This window comes from Zerene cesonia, chromosome 8, assembly GCF_012273895.1.
Source record: "Zerene cesonia ecotype Mississippi chromosome 8, Zerene_cesonia_1.1, whole genome shotgun sequence".
In the NCBI taxonomy this organism is placed as follows: Eukaryota; Metazoa; Arthropoda; class Insecta; order Lepidoptera; family Pieridae; genus Zerene; species Zerene cesonia.
In genome coordinates this window covers 3,259,089-3,271,336 of record NC_052109.1, presented here as the reverse complement: position 1 = coordinate 3,271,336, position 12,248 = coordinate 3,259,089, and the positions used below count along the sequence as shown (strand labels likewise).

The 12,248-nt window shown below is 34.0% G+C and overlaps 3 protein-coding genes across 5 annotated transcripts in view; 2 read left to right on the top strand and 1 right to left on the bottom strand.

Annotated features, from left to right (window-relative positions):
• LOC119828393 (protein pellino) overlaps positions 1 to 2,714 on the top strand; it is a 43,572-nt gene extending 40,858 nt beyond the window's left edge. Inside the window, exon 10 of the mRNA XM_038350523.1 lies at positions 180 to 2,714. The gene's annotated coding sequence lies outside the window, so the exon portion shown is untranslated. The remainder of the gene's footprint in view (positions 1 to 179) is intronic.
• On the bottom strand, positions 878 to 5,451 carry LOC119828395 (WD repeat-containing protein 92). The gene is made up of 6 exons (XM_038350525.1): positions 5,043 to 5,451; positions 4,798 to 4,925; positions 4,322 to 4,539; positions 4,033 to 4,155; positions 3,786 to 3,898; positions 878 to 3,257 (listed from the first exon to the last, which is right to left on the bottom strand). Exons 1-6 carry the CDS (start codon positions 5,324 to 5,326, stop codon positions 3,050 to 3,052), a joined length of 1,074 nt encoding a protein of 357 aa, XP_038206453.1. The 5' UTR covers positions 5,327 to 5,451; the 3' UTR covers positions 878 to 3,049.
• A 635-nt stretch (positions 5,452 to 6,086) lies between these two features.
• On the top strand, positions 6,087 to 11,709 carry LOC119828768 (CXXC-type zinc finger protein 1-like). 3 transcript variants are annotated; one of them, XM_038351014.1, is made up of 10 exons: positions 6,087 to 6,287; positions 6,405 to 6,526; positions 6,740 to 6,903; positions 7,422 to 7,557; positions 7,758 to 7,865; positions 8,197 to 8,380; positions 9,086 to 9,283; positions 10,176 to 10,382; positions 10,856 to 11,103; positions 11,531 to 11,709. In XM_038351014.1, exons 1-10 carry the CDS (start codon positions 6,261 to 6,263, stop codon positions 11,631 to 11,633), a joined length of 1,497 nt encoding a protein of 498 aa, XP_038206942.1. In that variant the 5' UTR covers positions 6,087 to 6,260; the 3' UTR covers positions 11,634 to 11,709. The 3 variants fall into 3 exon arrangements, with proteins under 3 accessions (XP_038206942.1, XP_038206941.1, XP_038206943.1); XM_038351013.1 differs by having other exon boundaries at positions 6,088 to 6,287; positions 8,194 to 8,380; XM_038351015.1 differs by having other exon boundaries at positions 6,089 to 6,287; positions 7,437 to 7,557; positions 8,194 to 8,380.
• The last annotated feature ends 539 nt before the right edge of the window (positions 11,710 to 12,248 follow it).

Genomic DNA, 12,248 nt, shown 5'->3' with positions numbered 1-12,248 from the left:
ACACGCACACGCACACGCACACACACACGCACCACACGCACGAGCATTGTTATAACTCACGTGTTACAGGCGCACACGTAAACCCACGCATGCAGCCACGCACATGCTACACGTACACACATTGGAATTAAGTTTATGTAGATTTTATCTGAATGAAATAAATTTCTCTTAATTTCCAGGTTCGCAGATGTGCGAGACGAATGAATACTGACGGTAACATCAAGGTGTGACGAGACAGCGACGTAGTTCGGTGTAACTATATTTTGTTTCGGTTATGGGGCCCTCGGAACTTTTGAGGGCACATTCATGACTGCGTTAGCTAACTACTAACTGCTAAATTTTGTACCAAATACCGATTTATGTATATGGAATCTCATTTGTTTACTAAATCCTATATATTTTGATGTTTATATGTATTCCATTTTCTATTTTATTATTTCACCATATACGCCGAAGGATGCTTTGGTAAATGAAGTAAGAAATGTAACGAATAAAGTACAAACAATACTTGCCTTGTATTTAAAGCGCTTTCGCGTCGTTTTCCTATCACGTTCACCGATAAATGGTACAACATTGTAAATACCAAAAGCATCCCGTTTTTTCGATACACTTTTTAGTTATATGAAGTTCGGATGGATATATTTTAATAGTATATTATTAACACGATAATGGAACAGTTTGTAATGTTCCTAATTAATGTATTTTTTTGTCCGCATATTAAAAAACGTAATGATATCGGCGTGTTCGACTAACGAAATATTTATTTAAGAGTCAAACATTGTAAGATAAAATATGTTAAGATAATTTAAAGCTTTGTATATTGCTGTGGACAATTTATAGGCGATCACATCATATACAATCAATGCTATAATCGTGATTTGTTTTTTTCTTTTCAATGATAGTAATAATGCAATCGATGATAATGGATATAGAAAAATAAAATGGTATAATAATGAAATGTAAATATGACTGTTCGTTTAATTTATGTTCGGTTTTTAATGTGGCTTCGTCGGTTTAAGTGATGTTAGTTCTAGAATCGTTTAGCATTTGTTTCCAATTAGTTTATGGGATGGTTTCAATACACATTGAAATTTAATTTACTAGATATAAAACAATAATAGTCATTTGTATGCAAACACAAAAAATATTGATTTGCAAAAACATGTACTTCACTGTAAGACGCTTTTTAACAATTTTAATTCTGCCTCAGTAGTATAGTGAAAAACTGTATTCCGATTTGGCCTTAATTTTAACTCATCGCTTTGGTGTATTCATGTTTTTGTTAATGAATAATTACATATAATAAAATAATGTTTGTGCGTTTATTTTTGTGTCAGTGATTTATAAAATTAAATAGTATATGAGGTGAAATACATATAAGAATATTTCCCATCAATCAAAGGGAGTTCTAAAAAGGTCATATATTTTTATAATTAAAAAGCAACCTTTGAATAAACATGCATTGTAATTTGACAATTCATTGCACTGTGCTGTGATGAAGTGTGTATTTTCTTTTACATACATGATTTTAATAAATTTTATCTATATTAGTACAGGTATCCTCTTATAGGTAAGAAGTTGTCTTGTCTTTCATATATAAATCCTTTGTCTGCCTGTTGGTATTTCTCATATCACAGTATGTGGGTTGAGAAATACCAATAATGATGCATCAACAGTTCTCATAGTGTGTTCTTACATTATTTTGAAATTTATAATCCTTTAATTAGACTTATATAATAATTTATTTGGATCTCAATATCGGATTTACAGTTTGATTTGCATGAACACATGCCCTAGTTAAAAAAAAAAATTGTAAATTATTGTAAGTTAATAGAGTGTAGACGATAAAGGTTTACAAAATTTGAAACAATTAGTTTTTGTACAATTTGAATCCACTAGTAGTGATGGTCGGCAGTTTATATAGGTATCATTCGGTAAGGCTTCATTTTTGGCCGTAATATAATCTGTATGGGTAGTCACATGTATAATTTTTGTATTTTCCTGTTATATGTTAAAGTCTGCAATGAATAATTTTATAAGGGATTGTAACTATCAGGGCAAACGAGACAGTTAGTCTAAGTGTGGTTGTTTATCTACACGTTAGGCGAAGAGATTGAAATACGTGGAAATTTTGAGTTTTTTAAGAAACGTCACTTTGATCACATTGAATCTCTTTGCTAGCTTATAGATAACATGTCTTATACAATAACGATAATAATATGTTTAAAGCAAAAAGTGATAGTAACATTACATTGTACCTTAGTGTATTATATTGACCTTTCCTGAAGTAAAAAATAGAATATATTATCATCATTAAATCTACCTTCAATTTAGTGTTCATTTAGCTTATAATGAAATACTTTGTCTGTTTTACGCTTCAATGTGTTAAAGATTTCCGTTTGAATATTTAGCATTATCAGTTAAAGTGTGGTTGGCTAAGTGTCACTTGCGTATAAGTGTATCGGCTTGGATTATGAAATAATAAAAACTTAGTTGTATGTAATAATAATAATCCCAAGCTTTGGTCGCTTTACGGAAGAATAACAAGACAAAGTTTCTTCGGAGTGATTCAATACTGGCTGTACCGGACCACGGCTTCACCCACGACAAACCAACTGCTCTGACGTTAGTCTAAAATAAGAACTGAATGCTAGCCTTAATTTTATTTATGATAAGCGCTAAGATACAATAAAACGCTCTTTTGAGTTAGAAAATTAACATGTTGTTTTATTTACTTCGTTAACAAAATGCACACACTGTGTTTTTTTTAAACACTTAAATTGTAAATATACTAAGAGGTACGTTTTGTTAGGCTGTAGGTACAAGCTGCGTGTGATGTTACATATTCACTTTAGAAGTAATAAATAAAAAGGATAATTGTAGAGCTATTTATTTAAACGTCAACATATCACATTTTAAATTAATTGTAATATCTTGAGTAATTACACTACAAAACCCCTTTTCTGAGGTCAAATGTAACTATATCAAATAAAGGGCCTTACTTATGCATGTTTTTTTTTTTCAAATAAAAAATAAAAATAAATGACAACTAATGTAAATTCAGCTTCGTAGTGACTAGAACCCTAACATACTGGTCATACGCCGTAGCAACAGCTAGGCCGAAGTGATCCTTGTTCCAATCCCATGCGTTTATCGGCTGCGAGCTAATCACCATGCGTTGTAAGCGCTTCAATTTACCGGGAATACCGACGGCCACTCCTTGGGCATCGACATGGTAGCGTTGTTCGGGATATTCACTAAAACATGAGTAATTTTAAGGACTAGCTGTTATAGGCAATTTAATCTGCTCTCAAAAAGTCTCAATAAAATGTTTTATTGCACCTTTACAAGATTTTTCATTGGTTCTCAACCCCATTGGTCAGAGCTTGATTGATGATAATAAACTCGATAACTGGACTATATTTTTAATTCGAATCAGTAGCCTTTAATGTTTATACTCTTCTTATAGTAGAGTAAACATATCCGTCAGTAATCTCAATATATGGAACGAATCTCTATTTCTATTTGAGCGCATGTTTCATCGCTTGCGGACGCGTGATCTGAACGAACGCGTGTGAATGCATTTTCTATGATGCACTGTTGGTGTTTACTATACAAACGGAGATAGGCGTGGTGCTTGGCAGTACCCACTGCTAATCGCCGAACAACATAATGTCATGAAATAATAGGTACACAGATCACAGCTTTTTATTATGAGCATGTATATACATAAAATAACTTGAATATGAGTTACATTTTGATTTTTAAATTTTGTTTATACTTACTATTTCCATAATGATACATGCCCATTACCAGCACAAGTCACAAACAAGTCACGGTTTTGTGGTAAATGTCGTGCCACCCATATTGTGCCACTCTTAATTGTATTATCAAGCACCTAAAAATAATTATTTTAAGACAATTATTGCAAGTAATAAATCTGTGTAATAAATCCAGTTACAAATCTTGTAGGACTTATTTTATAAGTTTTTTTTTATTATTTTTTTCCTAATTAAACAAACTTATACCTACCTGTGCAAACCCTTTAGTAGGATTCTGTGTTCTAACATCAAACACATGAAACTTCCCTTCCAAGGTAGTCGCTACCAATTTGTTCATTGGAATGTCCTTACGGTCAAATTCAGCACAGCACACCTTTAAAAAAGTTAATGTACCTATGAGTTACTGATTTGCAATTACATTTTACATCTTATAGTTTAAGATATTCATAAGCATCAATATTGAATTAAGATTTCATTAAATAAGTAAAAAAATAACATTTATTAAAAAACTTAATTAAATAGTATAGATCTTCACTGACCCCATTTCTTAAATTGCATTCCCACCTCAAAGACATTGTGCGAAGGTCAAACATTTTTAAATCACCATTATCATAACCAGCTGTAATAATTCTTTCTGCATCATTGAAAGAGTTACCAAATGCCACCGCCCAACAATCTCTTTTTGTTTCTCCTTTTACTGGTTGCATATTTGCAACTGGTTTACCCTTTTGTCGAGGATCCCAAACTTTAACAGTTCCTGTTTAAAAAGAATACATAAAAAAGGACTCCATATTCTTTTTCAATTTACCATTTGCTTTATAGCAAAATATATAAGAGAATGTTGTGTGAGTTACTCTACTGATAGGTTGAGTTTAAGAGAATGGATGTTATCATTTTTTTTCTGTTTATTGACATTGTCTCTGGATTATTCACCAAGGCAATAGTTACATTCATATTATCAAAATTAATACTGAAAGTTTATCATTCATCTTGATCTAAATTATGTTTTTTTTACCATCCCGACTTCCAGTTACAATTTCAGGAGCTCCACAATTCACAATATTACCACCAATTCCATCTACTGAATTAATTATATCTGAATGTTCTTTTGTTATGTATACTTGGCAACTTTTTTCAAGATCCCTGTAAATCAATTTATATATGTATTACATTACTTTTGAGATAAAAATGTAGTTGCTACCAACAGAATGATATATAACCCAAACTACTCCTATAGGAGAATTAAAAAAAATTGATTACCATATTTCTAGGGTACCCTTAAAGTCACCAGTTGCAAGTCGCCGTTCGATATCACTGCTGGCTCCAAACGTACAGCATTTATAAGAATTTGGACGTTCTATCTCCTTTATTTTATTTATTTCGCCAGATGTTATTTCAAAAATTTCAATTGTGCCACTTCCTTTAGGTAGAGATCCTATAACAACAAATTTCGCCGAACAAGGAATCCACTTACAATCGAACAACGAATGATCAAGATTATGTTCTATGTGAGTGATAATTTGAGGGGTATCTTGATTTTCCATAATTACGATATATATATATCGTAATCTATCGCTTCATTAAACAATTAAAAAATTGAGGTGAAACATTTAATAACCTAGCAATCAGGGATAGCAACAATGAATTTGTTTTTCCAATCACAAACAAATTCATCGTTGCTATGGAAACTAGTGAGAGCGTATGTCATGGGTTTCATTTGTCAAAAATAAGAATCGAGTAAATAGTGAATTTACAATTACAATTCTATCAATAGAATTTTTACCGTTGATTGTAACAGAGATTTAAAATGTTCTAAATTTAGCTTATTCAAAAAGCAAATTTTTAATGCCTTAAACCAATTATACTAAATTTCAATACTTGCAGTTTTATGTAAAATTTTTATTCTTATTTTAAATATTGGTTTAGATACATGAGTACTAATGTTTGACGTATATTTTAATAGTTTATTCAAGAATAATGGCTAGTTGGTAAGTCTTTATTCAAATAAAGAAATAAATAAACAATATAATCTCACGAGCAACAATATTATTAAATGGTAATAATTTATAATGTAAAGATAAAACGAACATAAAATTGGTTTGACATAACAGCTTGTTGCTCGTAAAATAGCCTACCTACCAATAGGACCAACCATAATTTTTTTGTATGCCTTTATAAATTAACTGTTGCATGTATAGCAAAATTATTACAAGTAATATATATTATCTTAAATTTTTACCATCTGTGTCGTCTGTCATCTGTCTGCATTGCAGTGTGCTTGACAGAACTTAGCACTGCTGAAAATATTTATTTTATTGTACAGCACTGCCATTCATAAAATAGAATTGATTGAATTGAATTGATTTTATTGTAGCTATTGAAAGTGCGTCGATGGTGGATTGAAATCAATAAAACATTTTTAAGTATTATAATAGTCAATAACAAATTACCAACTTAGTTCATTGCGGTGATTTTACGATGAGCGATAAAAAGTACAGGCAAAGTGTAAGCATTAAACTCCAGTTATGCTTTTATTTTGTTCGACACAATAGCTTTCGAGTTTTGCATTTGCTATATATTTGCAATTTAACGTATAACTAACAAAATGATATTCATTTTCAGAAAGCTGATATAGCCAAACAGTTTGATCTACCAGAACGACAGTCGAAGATCACAACTTTACTCAACCAGGCTGGTCAAGCATATTGCATATGTCGTTCATCAGACAGTTCACGGTTCATGATGTATGTATATTTTGTTAATCTAACAGGCCTACTGCCTTTTTGAAAAATCCGTAAATATTTCTGGTCTACCCTTGTACATAGTTATAGTGCCTAGATACACTATTTCAATTTCATTTTTTATTTAGAGCAAATTTTTTCAAATATCTCCACAGCTTCAGTACTAAAATACAAAATATTATAATTGAAATACTTATATTTTATGATTATTAACAGAGCATGTGATGCATGTGAAGAATGGTATCATGGAGATTGCATTAATATCTCGGAAAGAGAGGCCAAGTATATAAAGAATTATTTCTGTGATCGTTGTCGGGAAGAAGATCCAAGCTTAAAAACAAGGTTTAGGCCTCAAAAAAGAGAAAATGAAGGTGATTCTGGTAAGTATCAGTAGTGAATTTTTGTTATGGATTGTACAAAAAGTACCTTTACAATAAAAAAGGGAAATTCACAATTTGCAACATTCTTAATTATAATTTTTCAACCTTTTTATTATCACAGTTGAAGTAACTGAAAATTGTTTTGTCCAGTACTGTTTATATACCAATATTATTTGTTTGTGATATATCTGAAAAATAAAAACATTTATAAAGCATTTCAATGCTATAAGACTCAATGATATTTCTCCAAAAAAAGCCTTATTTATTATATAGCCAGGAAACTTTCCCTACTAAATATTATAAAATTGTAATTTTATCAAGGTGCCTAATGTCATATCTACTTTTAATAAAAAATAAATTAAATTATTATTTTTAAAGTAATTTGTATATGAATAAAAAGAGATTTAGCGTCCCTACACAGAGGATCTTAGTGTGGTGTGCAAAGATGTATTTTTTTAATATCATGTAATATTTTTTGAAGGAAATAAACAAATTTTTATTTATTTATTAATTAATAGATATATTGTTCAAAGGCCGAGATGATAGGAAGAAGAAGAAAGAGAAAGAGCATTCAGAGAATAAATCCTCTAAAAGACCAGCAAAGGATGGATGTGGAGATTGCGCAGGATGCTTGCAAGTTGTTGATTGTGGACAGTAAGTGTTAGCAGCCAATATCACATGCAACATTGTTTTCAAAATATACTAAAAATTAAATTAATTAATATGAAAATATGGGTAATTTAATCAGGCTATTAAATGATTTTCAGATGATTTTTTAAAGTATATCTTTAAAAAATGGTTCTTTGAAAGATATTATAATAATTTTTCGTATAATGCCTAGTTTTATATTTTAGTTGTGATGCATGTGAGGACATGTACAAATATGGTGGAAACAATAAACTGAAATTGAAATGCAAACAGCGACTATGTGTGAAAAACAAGAAAAGTTTAAGAGTGTCCAGGTAAGGTTCTTGATGTCTCGTACATAATCTTATTGTATGTGTGATGGTAGTAAATATGTCAGTATATACAAACAAAAAAAAGTTTCTAAACTCTTCTAAGAGTTATTGTATGTGGATTTGTCTATATTAGTCATGTATATGTTTTATGATCATTTAAATTATTAATAGCATAGCACATTGGTATGACGATTGACTTTTCTAAATCTTTTTCTTAACTTAAAATCTTGAAATTAACAAGTATATCTGCAATCTCTTGCGCTTACAAACAGGACCATCACTCTATTTAGCTACATAATGTTAATATTGAATCAGCGATAATGTCCAACAGCAGCAACCGCACGAAGAAGAAGCACCACGAGCGCGAGCCGTACGAGCCGGAGGAGTCGATAGCGCACCTGCAGACCGCGGCGCCGCGCCAGTGCCACGGGCCGCAGTGCACGCGCGCCGCGCACTTCGCCAGCAAGTACTGCTCGGCGCAGTGCGGCATGCGCCTCGCCACCGCACGGATATACCAGGTAGGGAGCCGCGCCGGGGATTCATCGAGCGAGAGTAGCTCTCGGCGGGTTTTGGTGCTTTTTTTTGTGGGAGTTGAGCACGCTTCGCCACGAATAGGGCCAGCTTGCACCGGGGAAGGACCACACCCCCACAGAAGACCGGCGTGAAAGAACGAAATACAGTAACACATACTACTGTGATTCGTTTGGTGAGTGGGGGAGCCGGAGGCCCATATCCTTTTCTTTACCCTTCCTAGTCCTTTCCTTTATTCCTCTCGTCAATCCTTTCTTAATCGCTTTCCAATTTATAGTCGTCAATCCATTTGTAGAAGCGTAGATCTGGAATCGACCTTTTCCTCTCCAAATGTTCTTGGGCGGTAGTAGCGCTTACCATCAAGCGACCAACCAGTTCCATTACCGACGATGATATAAAAAAAAGACGCTGATAGCCGAAACGTATGATCCCATATGTACAGCACACGCTGATTGATACCTACTATAGGTACTAGAAGCTGATTAATACTACTAGAGGTTCTGAATAGGTTCGTTCCGTCAGCACTGTCGGTCAGCGTTACGCCGAAACCAGTTTATATGTAACCATACTTTGGAAGCAAATGATAATGGACGGGAGTATTTTTTGTTTAATATTAAGTGTACGATTTGTGCTCAAACATGATCCGTTTTGTGACTCCGAATTGAATATTGTTATAATTTTGTTTTCATAAGGTGCTACCGCAGCGTATCCAAGAGTGGTCGCTGTCGAGCTGTGTCGCGGAGCAGCACAACCGCAAAGCGCTGGAAGTGGTCCGGGGTGGGCTCGCCAAGGCGCAGGCCGCGCTCAGAGCTCTGGACAAACAGCACACGGAGCTGGATGCGCTGCTGGAGCGAGCCAAACATGCGACTATACAGCATAGCGAAGAGAAGGTATTGTTATGACATGTACCATATACTGTATAACACCTGTTCCCCCCTCGAAATAGATATACTAGTACCATTTTCAACTGGCGATTGATTTACACTGTGTGTAGACCAAGACTGATTTGGTTTGTAAACTACAATCTGCTTTTTAAACAAATGTAATCATTCTTCTTAATGATATTAGATTAGAATTCTGTATTGATCCTTGCGTCCTGAGTTTTGCAAATTACTGTGGTATTGCTTACCTTATTAATTTTAACAATATAAAGTGAAGTTCCATCTCCCCTAGTAGGGTATGGGGCAGATGATGTACATCTGTTTCATTAATCGATTTTCTTTACGGACAAGTAGGTCATTAGTCTTCTGCGTCCTCCCAGACGAAGATATTTTTTTGTGCGTCCCCACCGGGAATTATACCGTATTTCGCCTTGGTTCCTATCCTATCCTACTTCCTTCCTACTAATATTTATAAGGGCGAAAGTTTGCAAGGATGTGTGTGTGTTTGTTGCTTTTCCACGCAAAAACTACTGAACCGATTGCAAAGAAATTTGGTACGTAGATAGCTGGACAACTGGAGTAACTTATAGGGAACTTTTTATCCCGATATTCCTATGGGATACCGACTTGCGCGGGTGAAACCGCGGGGCGCAGCTAGTCACTTATAAAAAGGTAGCGCATTCGTAGAGATTGCGCCTTGGTATTCGCACGTTGTTTATTCAACGTTCGACCCAACTACCCTAAATTTTTTCATTGTTTCTTTGTGACTGGCTGCGATTAAATTTAGGCAGTTGTATAGAATTGGACATTCTTATTACGATCAAACTGAAACTAATATTAAACAACGCCCCCCTTTTCACTTCTAACAATATAATATTACGTGACATTCTTCTACTTTCAGGAAGCGGACGACGAAACGTCCATGTATTGTATCACATGCGGGCACGAGATACACTCGCGCACGGCCGTGAAGCACATGGAGAAGTGTTTCATTAAGTATGAAGCGCAGGCGTCCTTCGGCAGCAGACATCGCACGCGGATCGACGGACAGAGCATGTTCTGCGACTATTATAATAGCGCCAACGGCACTTATTGCAAGAGATTGCGGGTAAGACTAAGATATCCTTCATGTGGATTGCAGCTACTTGAAAAATATAAGACTAAATAAGAGACGATTCTAAAAATGTAGTATAAATTATGTATATTTACTCGGCATGATGAAGCTTTGATAAAAAAAAGAGGTTGAGTTAGGTGTTTCACATTTCAGATAGAGTCCGATGCAGTTGCACGACATGTATACATATACCATCACTTGTATTTTTGTTTTTTTATTAAATTTGATGTTGTTGAACGGTGGTACGGAGGTACCGTATATAAATAATTTGGTCCTTCGAACCGTTTTCATACCAGCTCGCTTCTATAAGTGATGTTTATAAAATCATTCATAAAACATATGAATTTCTGAAAGAGGTAGTTTTTAGCAATAAGCATACGGCGTGGTATTCCATTATCATTATGACATATTTAAATATATTCTAGGACTGTCCAATAAGTCGTTATAAAAAAAAAAAAAAATCACAGGTAATGTGCCCCGAGCACTTCAAAGACCCGAAAGTGAGCGACACGGACGTATGCGGTTGTCCCCTCGTGAAGAACGTGTTCGAGCTGACCGGCGAGTTCTGTAGGGCTCCCAAGAAGTCGTGCCTGAAGCACTACCAGTGGGAGAAGTTGAGACGGGCCGAGATCGACATGGAGAGGGTGCGCCAGTGGCTGAGGATAGATGAGCTGGTGGAACAGGAGAGGAGTATACGGCTGGCGATGGCGTCCAGGTGCGTATATAATTTTTTTTTATGTGAAATGTCTTTGAAATCAGTACCATATTACTGAGTGCGTGCAATTCTTACATTTACTATATTAGAATATCCCCCATAGGAATTAAAACTCTTATCATACAGTTTATCTGCTCTTTGAATATTTACCTCATTAACAAATTATTGTTGACTATGAATTTAATTATGAATATATATATGTATATAAAACTGTGTATAACATTGAAGACAATGTAATAATACATTATTTTATTTATTGTTGCACGAAATCCGTATATTATTCTGCAAAAATAAATTTAGTGTTCGTTAGTATTTCTAAGTTTGAAGAACTATCTACCGATAATATGAACTTTGTTGTCTCTGAATCATTCTAATAGGCGAACAAATCATGCGTCGCAGATGAAACAAAGATAATTTTGGTTTACAGAGCTGGAGTATTGGGTCTGATGTTACATTCGACGTACAACCACGAAGTTATGGAGAGAATAACGAAGGCAAATGAGAATGGGAAACTTAAAGAGGGGTCCTGACATCGCCAAAAATTAGTTCATAAAACATCTATTGAACATACTTTATAATTATGTAATAAAATGTATTTGATTCGAATGCGTTTGTTGTTTCTTTTTGTGCTATGTATTATGGTAGCCTATAGTATAGTCGCGCTATATTTTATTATCTGTGGTAAAGTGTTTTAAAAAAGCCCTATAAAAAAACTAAATCTGAGTATGATAATACGGTGTAGGCTCTTAAATTTTCTTTAGTTTTCTTATTCAAACGGTGACAAATCCAACAAACTGTACATAGTATGATAAAAATCCGTTCAACCGTTTATGAGTTATAAGTGGTTTAGCGTGCTTTCTTTTATATCTTATACGTTTAAACGAGCAATTCTTGTATATATATATATATATATAATTGGAATCTCGGAATCGGTTCCAACGATTTTCATGAAATTTAGTATATAGTGGGTTTCGGGGGCGATAAATCGATCTAGCTAGGAATTTTTTTTAGAAAATGTCATATTCGTGTTTTTTTTCCTGACATCTATTGGTGAATAATAATACTATTTTGCTTCGTAGATAGCTGGACAACTGAAATAACACATAGGCACTTTTTATACCGATATTCCTACGGGATACGGACTT